Genomic DNA, 15,313 nt, shown 5'->3' with positions numbered 1-15,313 from the left:
TATGTTTTTTATTTTTTTTAATTATCAATCTTGTTTTCTTATTTTTTACGTATTAATTTTTTTCATTATTATTGTGTATGTTGTTTCCAAAACTTAAACACTCTTTCTATTACATTTTTAATAAATATTTTGCTCATATTTGAATTTTTTTTATAATAAAAATAAATATATATATATATACATATTTTCTTACAGAATATTTTTTTTTTTTTGAAAAAAAAAAAAAACCTAATCAAACTTCAAAATAACACTCTTAAATTCAAATTCGAGACAAATTTCCTGTAATATGTAAATATTGAAACTTTTGATTAATCAATATTAATCGATTATGAATAGCAGATAAAATATAATTGGCATAAATTAAACTCAATATTCATTGAAACCCATTAATTGATGAGTCGAAATGCATGTCAACCAAATAAATTAATTAATAAAAGTATTTGCAATTAATTGGACTTATAGCTTAAAAGTGAACTTAAGAATAATAGTTGGCCTAATTAGTTAATAAGTAATGTAAAATTGGTATGAAACTTCTTCTTGTCCAAAAACAAAATACGCAAATTTTATACAAATAAAAATCGTAAAATTTCTTAACTAATTTATTTTAATAAAATAAATAAACAAATCATTGATGAATAGTTTATTTTTATAATTTTTATAAAAATCAACCAAATACTATAAAGAATTAGTCAATTACATATTATTTATTTTATTCAAAATTTTTTTTAAAGATATTTGTAAAAAATTTGTAAAAATACAAAACTTAGATCTTTATTTAGTTTTGGTGAGGTGTTTTGTGCAAAATTTACATTAATATAAGGGAATTTTCCGCAATAAATAAAATACAAGAGTGTTTTGTGTGATGTTATACTATGTCCGGCCAGCTCCAAATGTCTCATTTACTTTTTGCTTATTAATTTTTGAATATTAATTATTATATCAAAACGGAGTATAAATTAAGAAAAAATTACAAAAATATCTCAATTAGTGTCTTATAATACTAATAGAAGGATATTTGTATAAAAGAATTGTTAGACGAAAAATTTATTGAAAATCGAGATGCTCAAATCAAAATCAAATAATAGATCTGATTGAGAATATATTCGAGTTTCGCGTTGTACGCGATCTCCTCGAAGCAAATTTGGTCCGTCATCGGTTGTTTTCTAGGATAAAACGAATCAATTAGGAATCCACGATCCCTTCACGAACCGAACCAAGAAAATTTTTTGGAATTTTTTTTTTTTTTTTTTTTCCAGAGGAAATTAGAAGAAAAGGAAAACAGCCCAAAGGGCCCAATCTTGATTATATATATATTCATGACAATGTAAGCCCATTTACAATTAGGCCCAATCCAAAATGTGACTTTTAGAAACCGACGAAAAGAGCATAATTTACCTATTAACTAATTTAGTTAAAAGGATTTTTAATCCACACTGCAAAAAAATGATCGTATTATTTGTGCCCATATCAATCTACCAAAGAGAACAAGCTCACAGACTAAACACCTAAGTATGTTCAAGAAAACTTCTTAATTGTGTCCATGGCAACCTATCAAGAACACAAAACACCTAAGGTATGGTATGTACAAAACCAATGTATGGTATATACTCATTCTTACCACATTACCTGACCTGCTGTCGACGACAACGACGAGTTCAGTGTCCGGCTTGCCGAAGGTGAGCCTTCAAAAGGCGATGTGCACGCACTCGTGCTGATGCTAACATCGCTGTGAGCTCGGGGGGCACCGGGGAGCACATGTGATATATCTTAGTAGGCAACTCAGTCCAATGACACTAGAAGAAAACCATTACCATGTACCATGTTTGGCCCGATAATTATGGAAGACTATAATATGTAGTTAATAATTCATATCTCTACTTGAGATTTTAGGTGAGATAATTATTAATTTAATTTAACAGATGAGTGAATCGAGATGTACGCATAAAATATTTCTGAGAATGTGTGATACCGTGATTCTTGTTGCTGAGAAGAACCTTTTGTATTTTCCTTTTATAATAGCTAACGCTGCTTCGTACTGACTGCTGTACCTTACAAACCCGCAGTTCTTCTCCGGCACAATATTACAGCTTTCGATCGTTCCAGCACCAAGACTATTAAAGAAGGTCCACATGTGCATTTGTGTGACCTACATTCGCTGCACATTAGAGTTTTTTCACGAGACAGGGCCTTTAGTATAATTAGTTACAATGGATGTGCTTACGAGGGGAACAAGCTTGGAAACGAATGAAAGGTTGAAATGTGGATCGGGTAGTACCTCACCCTCGACATGGAATGGTTCTACTGCAATAAGAAATCATATTCATAGTGAAAGCCCAAAGACAACTATGAAAATTGAAAAGATATAAAGAATGGAATGCAGGGAAGGACCTGGTAGTTCTGGTGTAGATAATTCGGAAAAATGGTTTAAATTTTGAGAATGAGCAGCATTGCCCGGTGCAGCAGGAAATTGAAACAAAGCGCAGATAATTTGTCTACCCTCGAGCATTGTACCTGTTGAATAAGAAAATATGTTTAATGTTTTTTTACGATGTATTCATTAATTATTACTTGCAAGCGAAACATTCTCACCGTTCAATTCATGTGCTGCCCTACAAGCATGCTGAGAGGCATTAGCAAGAAAATGTTAAATAATGAGTGATGAGTTTGTAGAACCGAAGTTCAATGGAAATGTCGAAATAAGAACTTACAGACCTGTTGGCTACGGAAAGAAACCAAAGCAGCACCCAATGGCTGAGAGTTTGCATCCATAAGGACCTTTGCCTCACTGCAGTAGAGAAAACACACTTCTTGAAAGTTCCAATTTTGATAATTCAGTCACGGGATGTCACCCCAAATGAAATAGATCGAAGGCAGTGCAGTGCTTACACACAACTGTCGTAAACAGAGAAGTACGCATATAACACATCACCAGTAATCTCTGGCACAAGCTCGCTGACAGTAACATAGTAGTAGCGGGCTGCATGACCACGTGGAGATCATTGAAGCGTAAGTCTAGGAACTATATATATGAATGCAAAAGTAAAGATGGAAATGAAGATATAATGAGAAGTATACTTGTTTGGCCCTCCTGCGGATTTGTAGGTTGTGGCCAGCTAACTATTAAGGTCTTACGTAACCTGAAAACAGCATATTAGCTAGAATGGCGAAAAGGTATAAGCGCATGGATGATTTCTCCACATTTACAAATTCGACTCACAAAGAAGCTCCATCCAAAACTCCAATAGCAATGATTGCTGATTGAGGATTCTCAAAGAGAACATAGCCGTAATGTGACTGTAGAGCAAGACAAGAACCATTCATAGATGGAGCAGATCGAAGATTTATATCCTAGCGTCCAGACAAAGTAAAGTTTCGGTAACACACCTCATCATTGTGAATGACATTGCATCTCTTAACGGGACCAGCAATAATGAAAAAGTCCTTAAGAGTGTTTTCAGTAACAGATGGATGGAGATTACCAACAAAGCTGCAAGGCAGTGGACATCAAGATTTTAGGATCTGACTCAGAATGACAATAAAAAGAGAACACAATTGAGTCATTTGATACCCATTATCATCATCCTGGATAGTCAACTGAACGATGTTTTTTAATAAACTAAGTGAGAAAGCAAACACAATGAGAGACAAAGTAGAACAATATGCTTTTCAAATGTAATTCTCCATTTATACAGCAGTCTATGCAGGACATACGATTCTTCGACACTTTTGTAAGTCATTCACCACTTTTGTTACGAAAACATCTGTGTTTTTTTTATCAATAGTATAAAGGACTGCAGTGTGTGATCTCTCACTCTATCTCGCAATAATGATGAATATCAAGAGCCAAAATCTGAGTTTCAGCCACTTTTTGCTATATAAAGATTTACTTGGGAGCTTATCAAGAACACGATTATAGCATAATGTGAAGACACTAATCAACATTTAGAAAACCAACATATTATTCTCAAAGAAAGAAAAGGAAAGGAAAGCAAGAGCACTAAGGAACTCACACACGGCAATGTCCGCTTGGTTCTGGTCCACGGCGAAAGGTTTTTCCTCTCATCTGTATAATTAAGAAGAAGCCATTGTTTATACAAAAGTCGTTATTCACAAACAGTTGAAGAAGTAGTCAAGGCCCGGAATCTATAAAGAACATCTCATAGATCAATGGTTACGACTCTGCAACTGACAAAAATAATAAACACTAATCGATTGCTTTGTCTACAAAGAAAGTAACAATCTTAACTTTGACAGTCTGCTAGTTCCATAATTTCATTAATTGTTAACATCACCAAATCCATTAAGTTCAAGAATGTCCCCAACACGTCTTAAATGGCGAACTTCAAAGTGCAAACCCCCAATTCTGTATTCCATTTTCTTAGTATTTTAAACCAAGAAATTGGTAAACTCTGTGACAAAAGTACCGAAGCATGCACGTCGCTATAGGAAAACACAATCATCATAATCATCAATAAGCAACAAAACAATCTAAAAAGAAAAACAAGACAGTGATTCTTCACGTAACCGCTATAATCGCCAACCACCACAAAATGCCCAATCATCTCTAATCATAGTCAACTAACAGAGTCAAAAGAATTCAAATTCACTCTGAATCATTCTCTTCAAATACTATTACGTTCAAGTAATTAAATTACCTTATACTCTTCTCACCAGACCTCACGTAACAAACATTTCACCAAAACTGGTAAAAGACAAAAAACACAGGGAAGGCAACCTGAGAAGGCGAAAGAATCTGTGGCTCTCCAAGATTCATAATGTTGGCGAAGGAATGCAGAAACCCTCAAAAGTCAAAGAAGTCTCTTCGGAGAAGTAGACTGAAGAACGAAGAACGAAGAACAAAGAAGAATAGCAGAGATCGTTACCGCCTGCGTTCAGAGTGTATTTTATAGCTCAATGGGGGAGTAATCACCTGCATCGCTCTGCCCGTGCAACCGGTTTTCGTTTGAGTACCACTCTTCGGCCCGTGTTACTGGACCCGGCCCAGATACTTCTGAAGTCGAGTTTGACCCACTCGTTTGCTACAATGCTCTTCAGTTTTTTTTATTATTATTCCCTCCGTTCCAAAACAAGTGTTTTAGTGAGAGTTTGGCATGAGAATTAAGGAATAATAATATTTAATTAAAAATGAATATAAAATAGAATGTAAATAACTAAAATACCTTTACTTTTTGAAAGATTTTAAAGAGTATGTTAGAGTAATAATTAGGGATAGTATGAAAAGGTAGGAATAATACAATTTTTTTGGGACCGAAGAAAATGGAAAAAAAAAAGACAAATATTTTGGGACAGAGGGAGTATTATATATGTGTTCTTTTTAATAAATTTATTTTATAGTTGTTGGGCACAAAATTTAAGGAATATTATATTATATTAATAATGGATAAAAATATAGATAAAAGATATTTTTGCCTTTACAAGTATATTAGTGTAAAAAGTATTGACAATTGTGTAATAATAATGAAATAGTAAAGATAGTTATACAATGATACGATTATTTATAGAAATAAGAGTATTGTTTTGTGACGGACAAAAATAATAAACAAGACTATTGAATTGGAACAGAGAGAATATATATTTGTATTTTTTATTTTTTATTTTTTATTTTGTAAGTTATGTTGAAATTTTAAGTTTTTTTATTTAAAGAAATATTAGGCGAATTAATATAGAATATTAGGTCTACTGTGACTTCACCGTCATAAGTCTACCACCACGCCATTCATTTTGAGACTATTTTCAATCTTTTTGTATATATTTCTTTTAGTTATTTGTCACTCTTTTTGTTCCACTTACTTTGTTCATTTTTTTATTTTCGTTTGTCTCACTTATTTTATAACTTATAAATTTTAGTTTCATTTTAAAAATATATTAAATTGAGTATTTTGGTATCATGTATGATTACATCCAAAAAATATTTGATTTGAAGGAATATCTAAAAAATTTATGCAAAAAAAATTATAATTAATTTTCATGTATAAAAATATAGTACTTTCAATTTTTTTAGTTATCTATTGTATTATTTTTATTTTTTATTAATTTTTTTTCATTATTATTTATTTGTCCTTTTTTTTTTCTAATTTATTTGATTATTTATATTCTAAGGTATAACACAGGTTTTCCATTCTTTTTTTTTTTTTTTTTTCAGAAAGTAACTTTTTAAAATATTTTGTAAAATGTCAATTTAATTTTTAAACTAAAATATTCAACTCAAACAAAAAATATATATATATATATATATTAAAAACTTAAACACTCTTTTTATTACTCACTTCATCTCACCTAATATGTCCAAAGCACTATAGACACAAAAATTGAGAATAAATATAATTAGCAAATAATTAAAAATATATTAATGAAAACTATTATTTTATAATATAAACAATTTAAAATTAAAATAACTAATTAATTTAATTAAAATATAAAAATTATAAATTAAAAAATTTAGAATAAAATTAAAGTGTGTAATCATTTTCCAAAAAATGAATATGACAGAAAATATGAGAATGACAAAAATAATAAAATGGACAGAGTAAATGGAACGGATGATATACACTTTTAATAAATATTTTTCAAACTTATTTTTAATATAAAAATATACTCCTTCCGGGCAAATGTATGCTCATTTGAGCGGACATGTGTTTTAATAAACGTGAATAATAATTGTTATATTTTTTTTATAATAAAAAAATATGTAAAAGTATAAGAATTTTTTATTTAAAAAAATATATTATTTTATGACAACTGAAAAAGAAAAGTAAGTATAAATTTAGATACGATTATTTTTATTTACAGAATATTAAAAAAATAAATTAATCAAACTTTACAACAACACACTCTTAAATTCAAATTGGAGACAAAATTTCCTTAATATGCCTAGCTATTGAAACTTTTGATTAAACTGTATTAATCTATCATGAAAGTGAATAGAATATAGCTTTCATAAATTCAATCGGTTAGTCAAAATGCATGTGGACCAAAAAAATAATTAATAAAAATATCTTCAATTAATTGTACTTAATAGTTTAAAAGTGGGGTTAAGAATAATAGTTGAACTAATTAATTAATTGTTAAAACAATTGATATTATTCATGAGCAAACACAATTCATCCCAATTAATCCACATCCCAATTAGTCCAGATCGGATCCTCTGTAATTAACAAATCCAATCCCTGTCCCTACATGCATAATATGTATACACACATGTATATGTAAGTAGAGTTGGCAATGGGTCAAATCACGTCAGATTCATATCGGATTGAACACTTTAAACGGTTATATTACTCAACTCTAACCCAACTCATTTATTATCCGGTCGGGTTCGTTTGTTGACTTGTATACAATGAATTAGATTGAATTATTTAAAACTTTAAACTAATAATATATGAGCAAATTATTAAATTATAATTATTTTACATATATAATAAAATATATTAATCAATATTAATATATTATAATCGGATTGTCGAGTCCGATTTGAGTTGAGATCATCAACCCTAACCCGACCCGTTTATTATTTTGTCGGAGTTCATGTCAACCCGTATATATAATCGGGTTGAAATATTTGACCCAAACCCAATTATTTTATATCGGATCATTTTTTGCCAGCTCTAATATATAAACAGACATTATGCCTGTGGGGAAAGGGGGGTAAAATTTATTTGAGACTGGAAGATCTCATCAGTCGGCTAGACATGATTAGGAGAGCCTAGAAAAGTTGTTATTAATTGTGCCCGTGTCAATCTACTAAGAACACAAACTCCAACTAAACACCTAAGGTATATACTCATTCTTACCACATTACCTTGTGTCGACGACAACGACGAATCCGGCGAGTTCAGTATCCGATTTCCCGAAGATGAGCCTTCAAAAGGCAATGAGCTCGCACTCGTGCTGATGCTATCATTGCTGTGAGCGCGGGAAGCACCGGGAAGTGCATGCGCCGTATATGAGTAGGCCAGTCAGACCATTGACACTAGAAGAAAACCATTACGATGTACCATGTTTTTTGCCCAATAATTACGGAAGACTATATAATATGTAATTAATAATGCATATCTTCACTTTAAAATTTAGGTCGAAGGCAGGCGATGTATGCATAAAATATTTGTGTGATACCTTGATTGTTGCTCCTCCGAAGAACCTTCTGTAGCATCCTTTCTGAATAGCTAACGCTGCTTCGTACTGACTGCTGTAGCTTATAAACCCGGAGTTCTTCTCTGGCACAATATTACAGCTTTCAATCGTTCCAGCACCAAGACTATTAAAGAAGGTCCACATGTGCAGTTGTGTGACCTACATGCGCTGCACATTAGAGTTTTTTGCGAGACAGGGCCTTTAGTATAATTAGTTACGATGGATGTGCTTACGCCGGGAGCAAGATTGGAAAAATATATAAGGGCCAACTGTCGGTCCATTAGTTCCTTACCCTCGACATGGAATGGTTTTACTGCAATAAGACATCATATTCATAGCTCGCCCAAAGTCAGCTATGAAAAGATTTAAAGAATGGAGTGAAGGGAAGGACCTGGTAGTTCAGGCGCAGGTGATCCGACAGAATGGTGTAAATTGTAAGAATGAGCAGCACTGCCCGGTGCAGCAGTCGATTGATCCAAGGCGCAGAGAATTTGTCTACCCTCGAGCATTGTACCTGTTGAATAAGAAAATATGTTTAGTGTTTGTTTTTTACGATGTATTCATTAATTATTACTTGCAAGCCAAACACTCTTACCATTCAATTCATGTGCTGCCCTACAAGCATGCTGAGAGGCATAAGCAAGAGAATGTTAAATAGTGAGTGATGAGTTTGTAGAACCGAAGTTCAATGGAAATGTCGAAATAAGAACTTACAGACCTGTTGGCTACGGAAAGAAACCAAAGCAGCACCCAATGGCTGAGAGTTTGCATCCATAAGGACCTTTGCCTCACTGCAGTAGAGAAAACACACTTCTTGAAAGTTCCAATTTTGATAATTCAGTCATGGGATGTCGCCCCAAATGGAAAAGATCGAAGGCAGTACAGTGCTTACACACAACTGTCGTAAACAGAGAAGTATGCATATAACACATCACCAGTAATCTCTGGCACAAGCTCGCCGACAGTGACAAAGTAGTAGCGGGCTGCATGACCACGTGGAGATCATTGAAGCGTAAGTCTAGGAACTATATATATGAATGCAAAAATAAAGATGGAAATAAAGATATAATGATAAGCGTACTTGTTTGGCCCTCCGGCGGATTTGTAGGTTGTGGCCAGCTAACTATTAAGATCCTAGCCAACCTGAAAACAGCATATTAGCTAGAATGGCGAAAAGGTATAAACGCATGGATGATTTCTCCACGTTTACAAGTTCAACTCACAAAGAAGCTCCATTCAGAACTCCAATAGCAATGATTGCTGATTGAGGATTCTCAAAAACAACATTGCCGTAATGTGACTGTAGAGCAAGACAAGAACCATTCATAGATGGAGTAGATCGAAGATTTATATCATAACGTCCGGACAAAGTAAAGTTTCGGTAACGCACCTCATCATTGTGAAAAACAGCGCAGCTATGAACTGGACCAGCAATAGTGAAAAATTCCTTAAGAATGTTTTCAGTAATAGCTGGATGGAGATTACCAACAAAGCTGCAAGACAGTAGATATCAAGATTTTAGGATTTGACTCAGAATGACAATAAAAAGAGAACACAATTGAGCCATTTGATACCCATTATCATCATCCTGGATAGTCAACTGAACGATGATTTTTAATAAACTAAGTGCAAAAGCAAACACAATGAGAGACAAAGTAGAACAATATGCTTTTCAAATGTAATTCTCAATTTATACAGCACAGTCTATGCAGGATATACTATTATTCGACACCATCGTAAGTCATTCACCACTTTTGTTACGAAAACATCTGTGTTTTTTTTATCAATAGAATAAAGGACTGCAGTGTGTGATCTCTCACTCTACCTCGCAATAATGATGAATATCAAGAGCCAAAATCTGAGTTTCAGCCACTTCTTGCTATATAAAGATTTACTTGGGATCTTATCAAGAACACGACTATAGCATAATGTGAAGACACTAATCAACATTTAGAAAACCAACATATTATTCTCAAAGAAATAAAAGGAAAGGAAAGTAAGAACGCTAAGGAACTCACACACGGCAATGTCCACTTGGTTCTGGTCCACGGCTAAAGGTTTTTCCTCTCATCTGTATAATTAAGAAGAAGCCATTGTTAATACAAAATTCGTTCTTCACAAACAGTTAAAGAAGTAGTCAAAGCACCAAATCTATAAAGAACTTCTCATGGATCAATGGTTACGACTCTGCAACTGACAAAAACAATAAACACTGATCGATTGCTTTGTCTACAAAGAAGGTAACAATCTTAACTTTGACAGTCTGCTAGTTCCATAATCCCATTAATTGTTAACATCACCAAATTATGTTCCTGACACGTCTTAAATGGCGAACTTCAAAGTGCAAAAAACCCTAATTCTGTATTCTTTTCTTCCATTTTCTTCGTATTTTAAACCAAGAAATTGGTAAACTCTGTAACCGAAGTACCGAAGCATGCACGTCGCGATAGGAAAGCACAATCATCATAATCATCAATAAGCAACAAAATAAACTAAAACGAAAAACAAGACAGTGATTCTTCACGTAACAGCTATCATCGCCAACAACCACAAAATGCCCGATCATCTCTAATCATAGTCAACTAACAGAGTCAAAAGAATTCAAATTCACTCTGAATCATTCTCTTCAAATACTATTACGTTCAAGTAATTAAATTACAAGCTACAGGTCTTAAAGTACATTATACTCTTCTGACTTCTCAACTCACGTAACGTAAGAAACATTTCACTAAAATTGGTAAAAAGGAAAACGCAGGGAAGGCAACCTCAGAAGACGAAAGAATCTTTGGCTCTCCAAGATTCATAATGTTGGCGAAGGAATGCAGAAACCCTCAAAAGTCAAAGAAGTCTCTTCGGAGAAGTAGAATGAAGAATTGAAGAACGAAGAACAACAAAGAATAGGAGAGATCGTTACCGCCTGCGTTCAGGGTGTATTTTATAGCTCAAGGGGGGAGTAATCACCTGCATCGCTCTCCCCGTGCAACCGGGTTTCGTTGAGTACCACTATTCGACCCGTGTTACTGGACCCGGCCCAGATACTCTGGCCCAACCTTAATAGAACTGGGCTCGGTCCGGTTCATGTTCGTGCAATTTGTTTGTCATTTTATTTATTTTTAACACTACAAAAAAATAAAAAAACCGCGAACCCAATTTAAGTTGTTAGGAACGGTTTTCCCCCTGGGATATAATCGTATAAATAGCCAGACTGCTCACTGTGTAAAAAAAAATAAAAATAGCCAGACTGCTCACTGTGTAACGATATTTGCTATTCTTCTTCGACGAATCTTCACTTTTGAGATTTCTGCATCGTAATGGATCCAGAAGGGCTCGGAATTCCTCCATGGACTCAGGTTCACTCTCCCTGCATTTCTATGTTTGTATTTTATTTTTTATTTTTTCCAATTTTCGTAAAATGTAACGTGAGATGTGTAGCTCACGAGTAAAATGTAAGGTTTATCAACGCTTGTGGCTTGTAATTATTTGATTGAATACAATGTTTCTTGGAGCAATTGACTAGGGGAAAATTCGAAACCAACTGATTTTGAAGTTGTTTACAATGGCAGCGGTTACGTGAAGAATCACTGGCTTTTTGTTTTTTTGGTTAATTTTGATGCTTATTGATGATTATGATTGTGTTCATCTATAGCGGCTTGAAATTTGAATGCTTCAGTATCGTTTCTGATTCTTGTTTCAGTCGAGACTGAGTTACAACATTCGTAACATTGTTTTAGTTTTACCAATTTACTGGTTTAAAATGCGAAGGATAATTCAAGAGACCAAAATGGAAGAAAAAAAGTAAGAATTTGGGTTTGCACTTTGTATGATCTGTTGAACTATGAAGAATCTATAGATAGTTTTTTGGATGTTTCTTTTCACTTTCGTGAAGAACAAGTTTTGTATTTACCTGTGGTTTCTTCTACTTAATTAACTATATACAGGTGGCAACAGAAAGTTTTCTCCATGGGCCCAATCCCAGTGGGAATTGCCGTGTGTGAGTTCCTTATTCTACTTACCTTCCTTTCTTTTTATTTCTTTAAGATAATATGTTGGTTTTTCGAAATGTTGATTAGTGCCTTAACATTATACTATAGCTTTGTTCTTGATAAGGTCGCTTATTAATCTTTATATATCAGAAAAATGTATTCGTAGTTTATTGGGAGGTAGTGTGAGACATTGCACATTTCAGTTCTTTATAGTATTCATAAGCATATCGATACTTTTTGTAAAAAAAAGCAATGAATATGTTATAATTGGTTGGTAATCTTGATGTGTTCTGAATAGCCTGTTGTGTATAAATTAAGAATTTAGACTCGGGACTGTGTATTTGTCTAACTTACTTCAGTAAGAATTGTTTTGTTATTGCCATTCTGATTCGAATCTTAAAATCTGTATATCCACTGCAATGCAGCTTTGTTGGCAATCTTCATCCAGATGTTACCGAAAAAATTCTTGGGGATTATTTCAGTATAGCTGGTCCCGTTCATAGATGCCAAATTACTCACAACGATCAGGTGTGTTAAACTCTCTGAATTCTTTGATAAATTTTCAATCAGCTGTCTACATATTAATGGCTCCTTATACTGCAGTTACACTACGGTCATGTGTTCTTTTCTAATCGACAGTCAGCTATAATTGCTATTGGAGTTCTGAATGGAAGCCGCTTGTGAGTAGAACTTGTAGATATACAGAAACATTATTGGTGCATCTATTTTGTTTTTAATATTTTCGGTTTGTTGTTCGGGCTAATATGCTATTTTCAGTCTCCAAAGGCCCTTACTAGTCTGCTGGCCAGAACCTAGAGACTGGCGGGAGATCAAAACAAGTATGTTTCCCTTTATTCCTACCATTTCCATCGTTATTGTTACATTTTTATATAATAACCACCCCCTCCCCGGCGATGCAGTTGGCTACTTCTATGTTATTGTTCGTAATCTTTTGCCAGGGATTACTGTCGATGTGCTATTTGCATACTTTTCTGTTTACGACAGTTGTGTGTACGTTAGCACTGCCTTTTTATTTCCTTTAGAGCAACATCCCCTGTCTTTCCCGCCGAATCATTCAAATGAAGGATTTCAAAGAAGTGTACCTTTTTTACCTATTGCAGTGAGGCAAAGATCGTGGTGAATGAGAACAATCTGCCACTTGGCTTTGGTATGGTTTCTTACCGCGGCCAACAGGTTTGCAAGTTTTTATTTCGACATTTTCTTTGAACTTTTTGGTTGTTACTTATCGATCATTATCTAACTTCCTCTTGCTTGTGCTTCTCAGCATGCTTATAGGGCCGCGAATGAGTTGAATGGTGAGAAATGTTTACAATTTTTTTCCCCGATTGCAGAAAAGAAAAATCGATCTTTCTTGTACAACAGGCACAACGCTTGAGGGCACACAACTTCAGTGCTCTTTGGTGGAAGATAATGCTGTACCAGGCATGCATACTCCGGTTTTCGGTTTACAACATTTATCCGAAACAACTTCGCTTGGACTACCAGGTCCTTCCCTTCCCTGTTTATATGAACTTGTTACCGTTCATTCATGTCCTGGGTTCGTATGTAGATTTCTGCGTTAACTATCTGCTTATTTTGATGTGTTATTGCAGTATACCCATTCCATGTCGACAATGAGGAACGGATCGATCCACAGTTCACCTATATATATGTTTCCAATCTTGCTCCCGGCGTAAGCACCTCCCGGCATCTAATCATATTGCCCTGCGTCGCGAAAAGTCTAACGAACATTTACGTATGCTGCTGCAGGTCACAGGAGAACTCCTGCGAAACTTCTTCGATAATCTTGGCTCCGGAAGAGTTGAATTAGCCCACGTTGTACCGGGCAAGAACTACGGCTACGTAAGGTTCTGCAGTCAGTATGAAGCAGCTGTTGCTATTAAGGAGGGATCCGGAAAAATGCTTATGGATTCAACAGTACAGGTATTGTATCTATACGGTATTCACGAGTAATTATGGATGCGACATACCGTATATCTGTATATACGGGACTAGTTACCATGCTGATTGGAAACCGATTTATTCAATCAGCACATGAAAATCCAGCAAGACATCACATGTTTTCAAATAACATAGCGTATTATTTGAAATCACGTGTTGTGTTGTTTATTTGTATATATAGAATGTACTGTATGAACATATAGTATGTACTGAAATCAATAGTAAGATGTACGTATTGTGTAAATTATTTTTATGTATTGCTAGTTCATTTACTATATTTTTATTATATTAATATAGGTTGTATATTGCCTATTATCGTATCATGTAATTTTTAGTGCATGTGGAGTAAGAGTCTTATTTCATATATATTATCTGTTATTATGTGTTGAAATGAATAGTAGTATATGTTGTGTAAACTATTGTTACTTCGTGTGTTGTATTTATATTATATTAATATAAATTGTATTGTCTATTATCATATCATGTACTATCTGTAGTGAGTTGTAGTATTGACACAACCGTATATATATTTATTATAAAACCAACTAATGTTTATCTTATAGTGTATATGTACTATCTATAATTCATTCGACACATTAAGTGCAGCGCTCTCTCTCTATATATGTATATATATGTATGTATAACAAACGAATGTTTATCTTGTAGTGCACGTGGAGTAAGACGCCTACTCCGATAGACCAGTTGGTTTTCCCTCTACTTCCACAGATTGCGCCAAATGCAGCATTAATACGAGTGCGAGCGCATAGTCGTTTGAAGGCTCACCTTCGGGAACTTGGACATTGAACTCGATCGTTGATCATCGAGCGACTTGCATGCGCTTAAGCCCGTTATCGTCGTCATTGTCGAAAACTGGTAATGTAGTAGTGAATGCATTGGTGTTAGTATGATGATATTTGTTTTGTTTTGTACATATCTTAGCTTAGGTGTTTTCGTTTAAGGATCTCATATTGGCACCCCACATTGCTATACATCACATTCTTTCACGCCTGCTTTTTTGACATGTACACAATCAATGAACATTCTTTTGTTCAGTGGCCGAGAAAAAGTTGGCGAAGACCATTTATTTTTTCAATATATAATATAATTAAAATTATAAGGTTTATAAATTTTTTAATTTTGGATTTTATAAGTAAATGGATTAATATATTTGAATAATTAAATAAAATATTTATAATAATTATTATTTTTATTAAACT

General features: G+C 33.8%; 2 protein-coding genes across 2 annotated transcripts; one reads left to right on the top strand and one right to left on the bottom strand.

Moving 5' to 3' along the window:
* Positions 1 to 1,443: 1,443 nt before the first annotated feature.
* On the bottom strand, positions 1,444 to 10,964 carry LOC127263470 (oligouridylate-binding protein 1A-like). The gene is made up of 12 exons (XM_051292508.1): positions 10,917 to 10,964; positions 10,170 to 10,222; positions 9,542 to 9,644; positions 9,375 to 9,451; positions 9,233 to 9,294; positions 9,044 to 9,134; positions 2,713 to 2,785; positions 2,590 to 2,620; positions 2,389 to 2,511; positions 2,222 to 2,301; positions 1,970 to 2,146; positions 1,444 to 1,793 (listed from the first exon to the last, which is right to left on the bottom strand). Exons 1-12 carry the CDS (start codon positions 10,953 to 10,955, stop codon positions 1,656 to 1,658), a joined length of 1,047 nt encoding a protein of 348 aa, XP_051148465.1. The 5' UTR covers positions 10,956 to 10,964; the 3' UTR covers positions 1,444 to 1,655.
* A 430-nt stretch (positions 10,965 to 11,394) lies between these two features.
* LOC127264031 (oligouridylate-binding protein 1-like) lies at positions 11,395 to 15,062 on the top strand. The gene is made up of 12 exons (XM_051293368.1): positions 11,395 to 11,501; positions 12,090 to 12,142; positions 12,560 to 12,662; positions 12,738 to 12,814; positions 12,912 to 12,973; positions 13,055 to 13,145; positions 13,256 to 13,328; positions 13,420 to 13,450; positions 13,518 to 13,640; positions 13,748 to 13,827; positions 13,905 to 14,078; positions 14,763 to 15,062. The coding sequence occupies exons 1-12, from the start codon at positions 11,463 to 11,465 to the stop codon at positions 14,898 to 14,900; spliced, it is 1,044 nt and encodes a 347-aa protein (XP_051149325.1). The 5' UTR covers positions 11,395 to 11,462; the 3' UTR covers positions 14,901 to 15,062.
* The last annotated feature ends 251 nt before the right edge of the window (positions 15,063 to 15,313 follow it).

Source organism: Andrographis paniculata, unplaced genomic scaffold (genome assembly GCF_009805555.1).
Source record: "Andrographis paniculata isolate CXL003 unplaced genomic scaffold, ASM980555v1 Contig69END, whole genome shotgun sequence".
Classification (NCBI taxonomy): Eukaryota; Viridiplantae; Streptophyta; class Magnoliopsida; order Lamiales; family Acanthaceae; genus Andrographis; species Andrographis paniculata.
Note: the sequence above shows the minus strand (reverse complement) of the source record. Positions and strands in the feature narration are given on the sequence as shown.

Coding starts and splice junctions, on each gene's coding strand:
- LOC127263470 (XM_051292508.1), bottom strand. CDS start 10,955: ATGAATCTTGGAGAGCCAAAGATTCTTTCGTCTTCTGAG. Junction 9,452..9,541: donor CTGTTTTTCACAATGATGAG/GTGCGTTACCGA, acceptor CTTGCTCTACAG/TCACATTACGGCAATGTTGT. Junction 9,295..9,374: donor GTTCTGAATGGAGCTTCTTT/GTGAGTTGAACT, acceptor TGCTGTTTTCAG/GTTGGCTAGGATCTTAATAG.
- LOC127264031 (XM_051293368.1), top strand. CDS start 11,463: ATGGATCCAGAAGGGCTCGGAATTCCTCCATGGACTCAG. Junction 11,502..12,089: donor GAATTCCTCCATGGACTCAG/GTTCACTCTCCC, acceptor AACTATATACAG/GTGGCAACAGAAAGTTTTCT. Junction 13,641..13,747: donor AACTTCGCTTGGACTACCAG/GTCCTTCCCTTC, acceptor GTGTTATTGCAG/TATACCCATTCCATGTCGAC.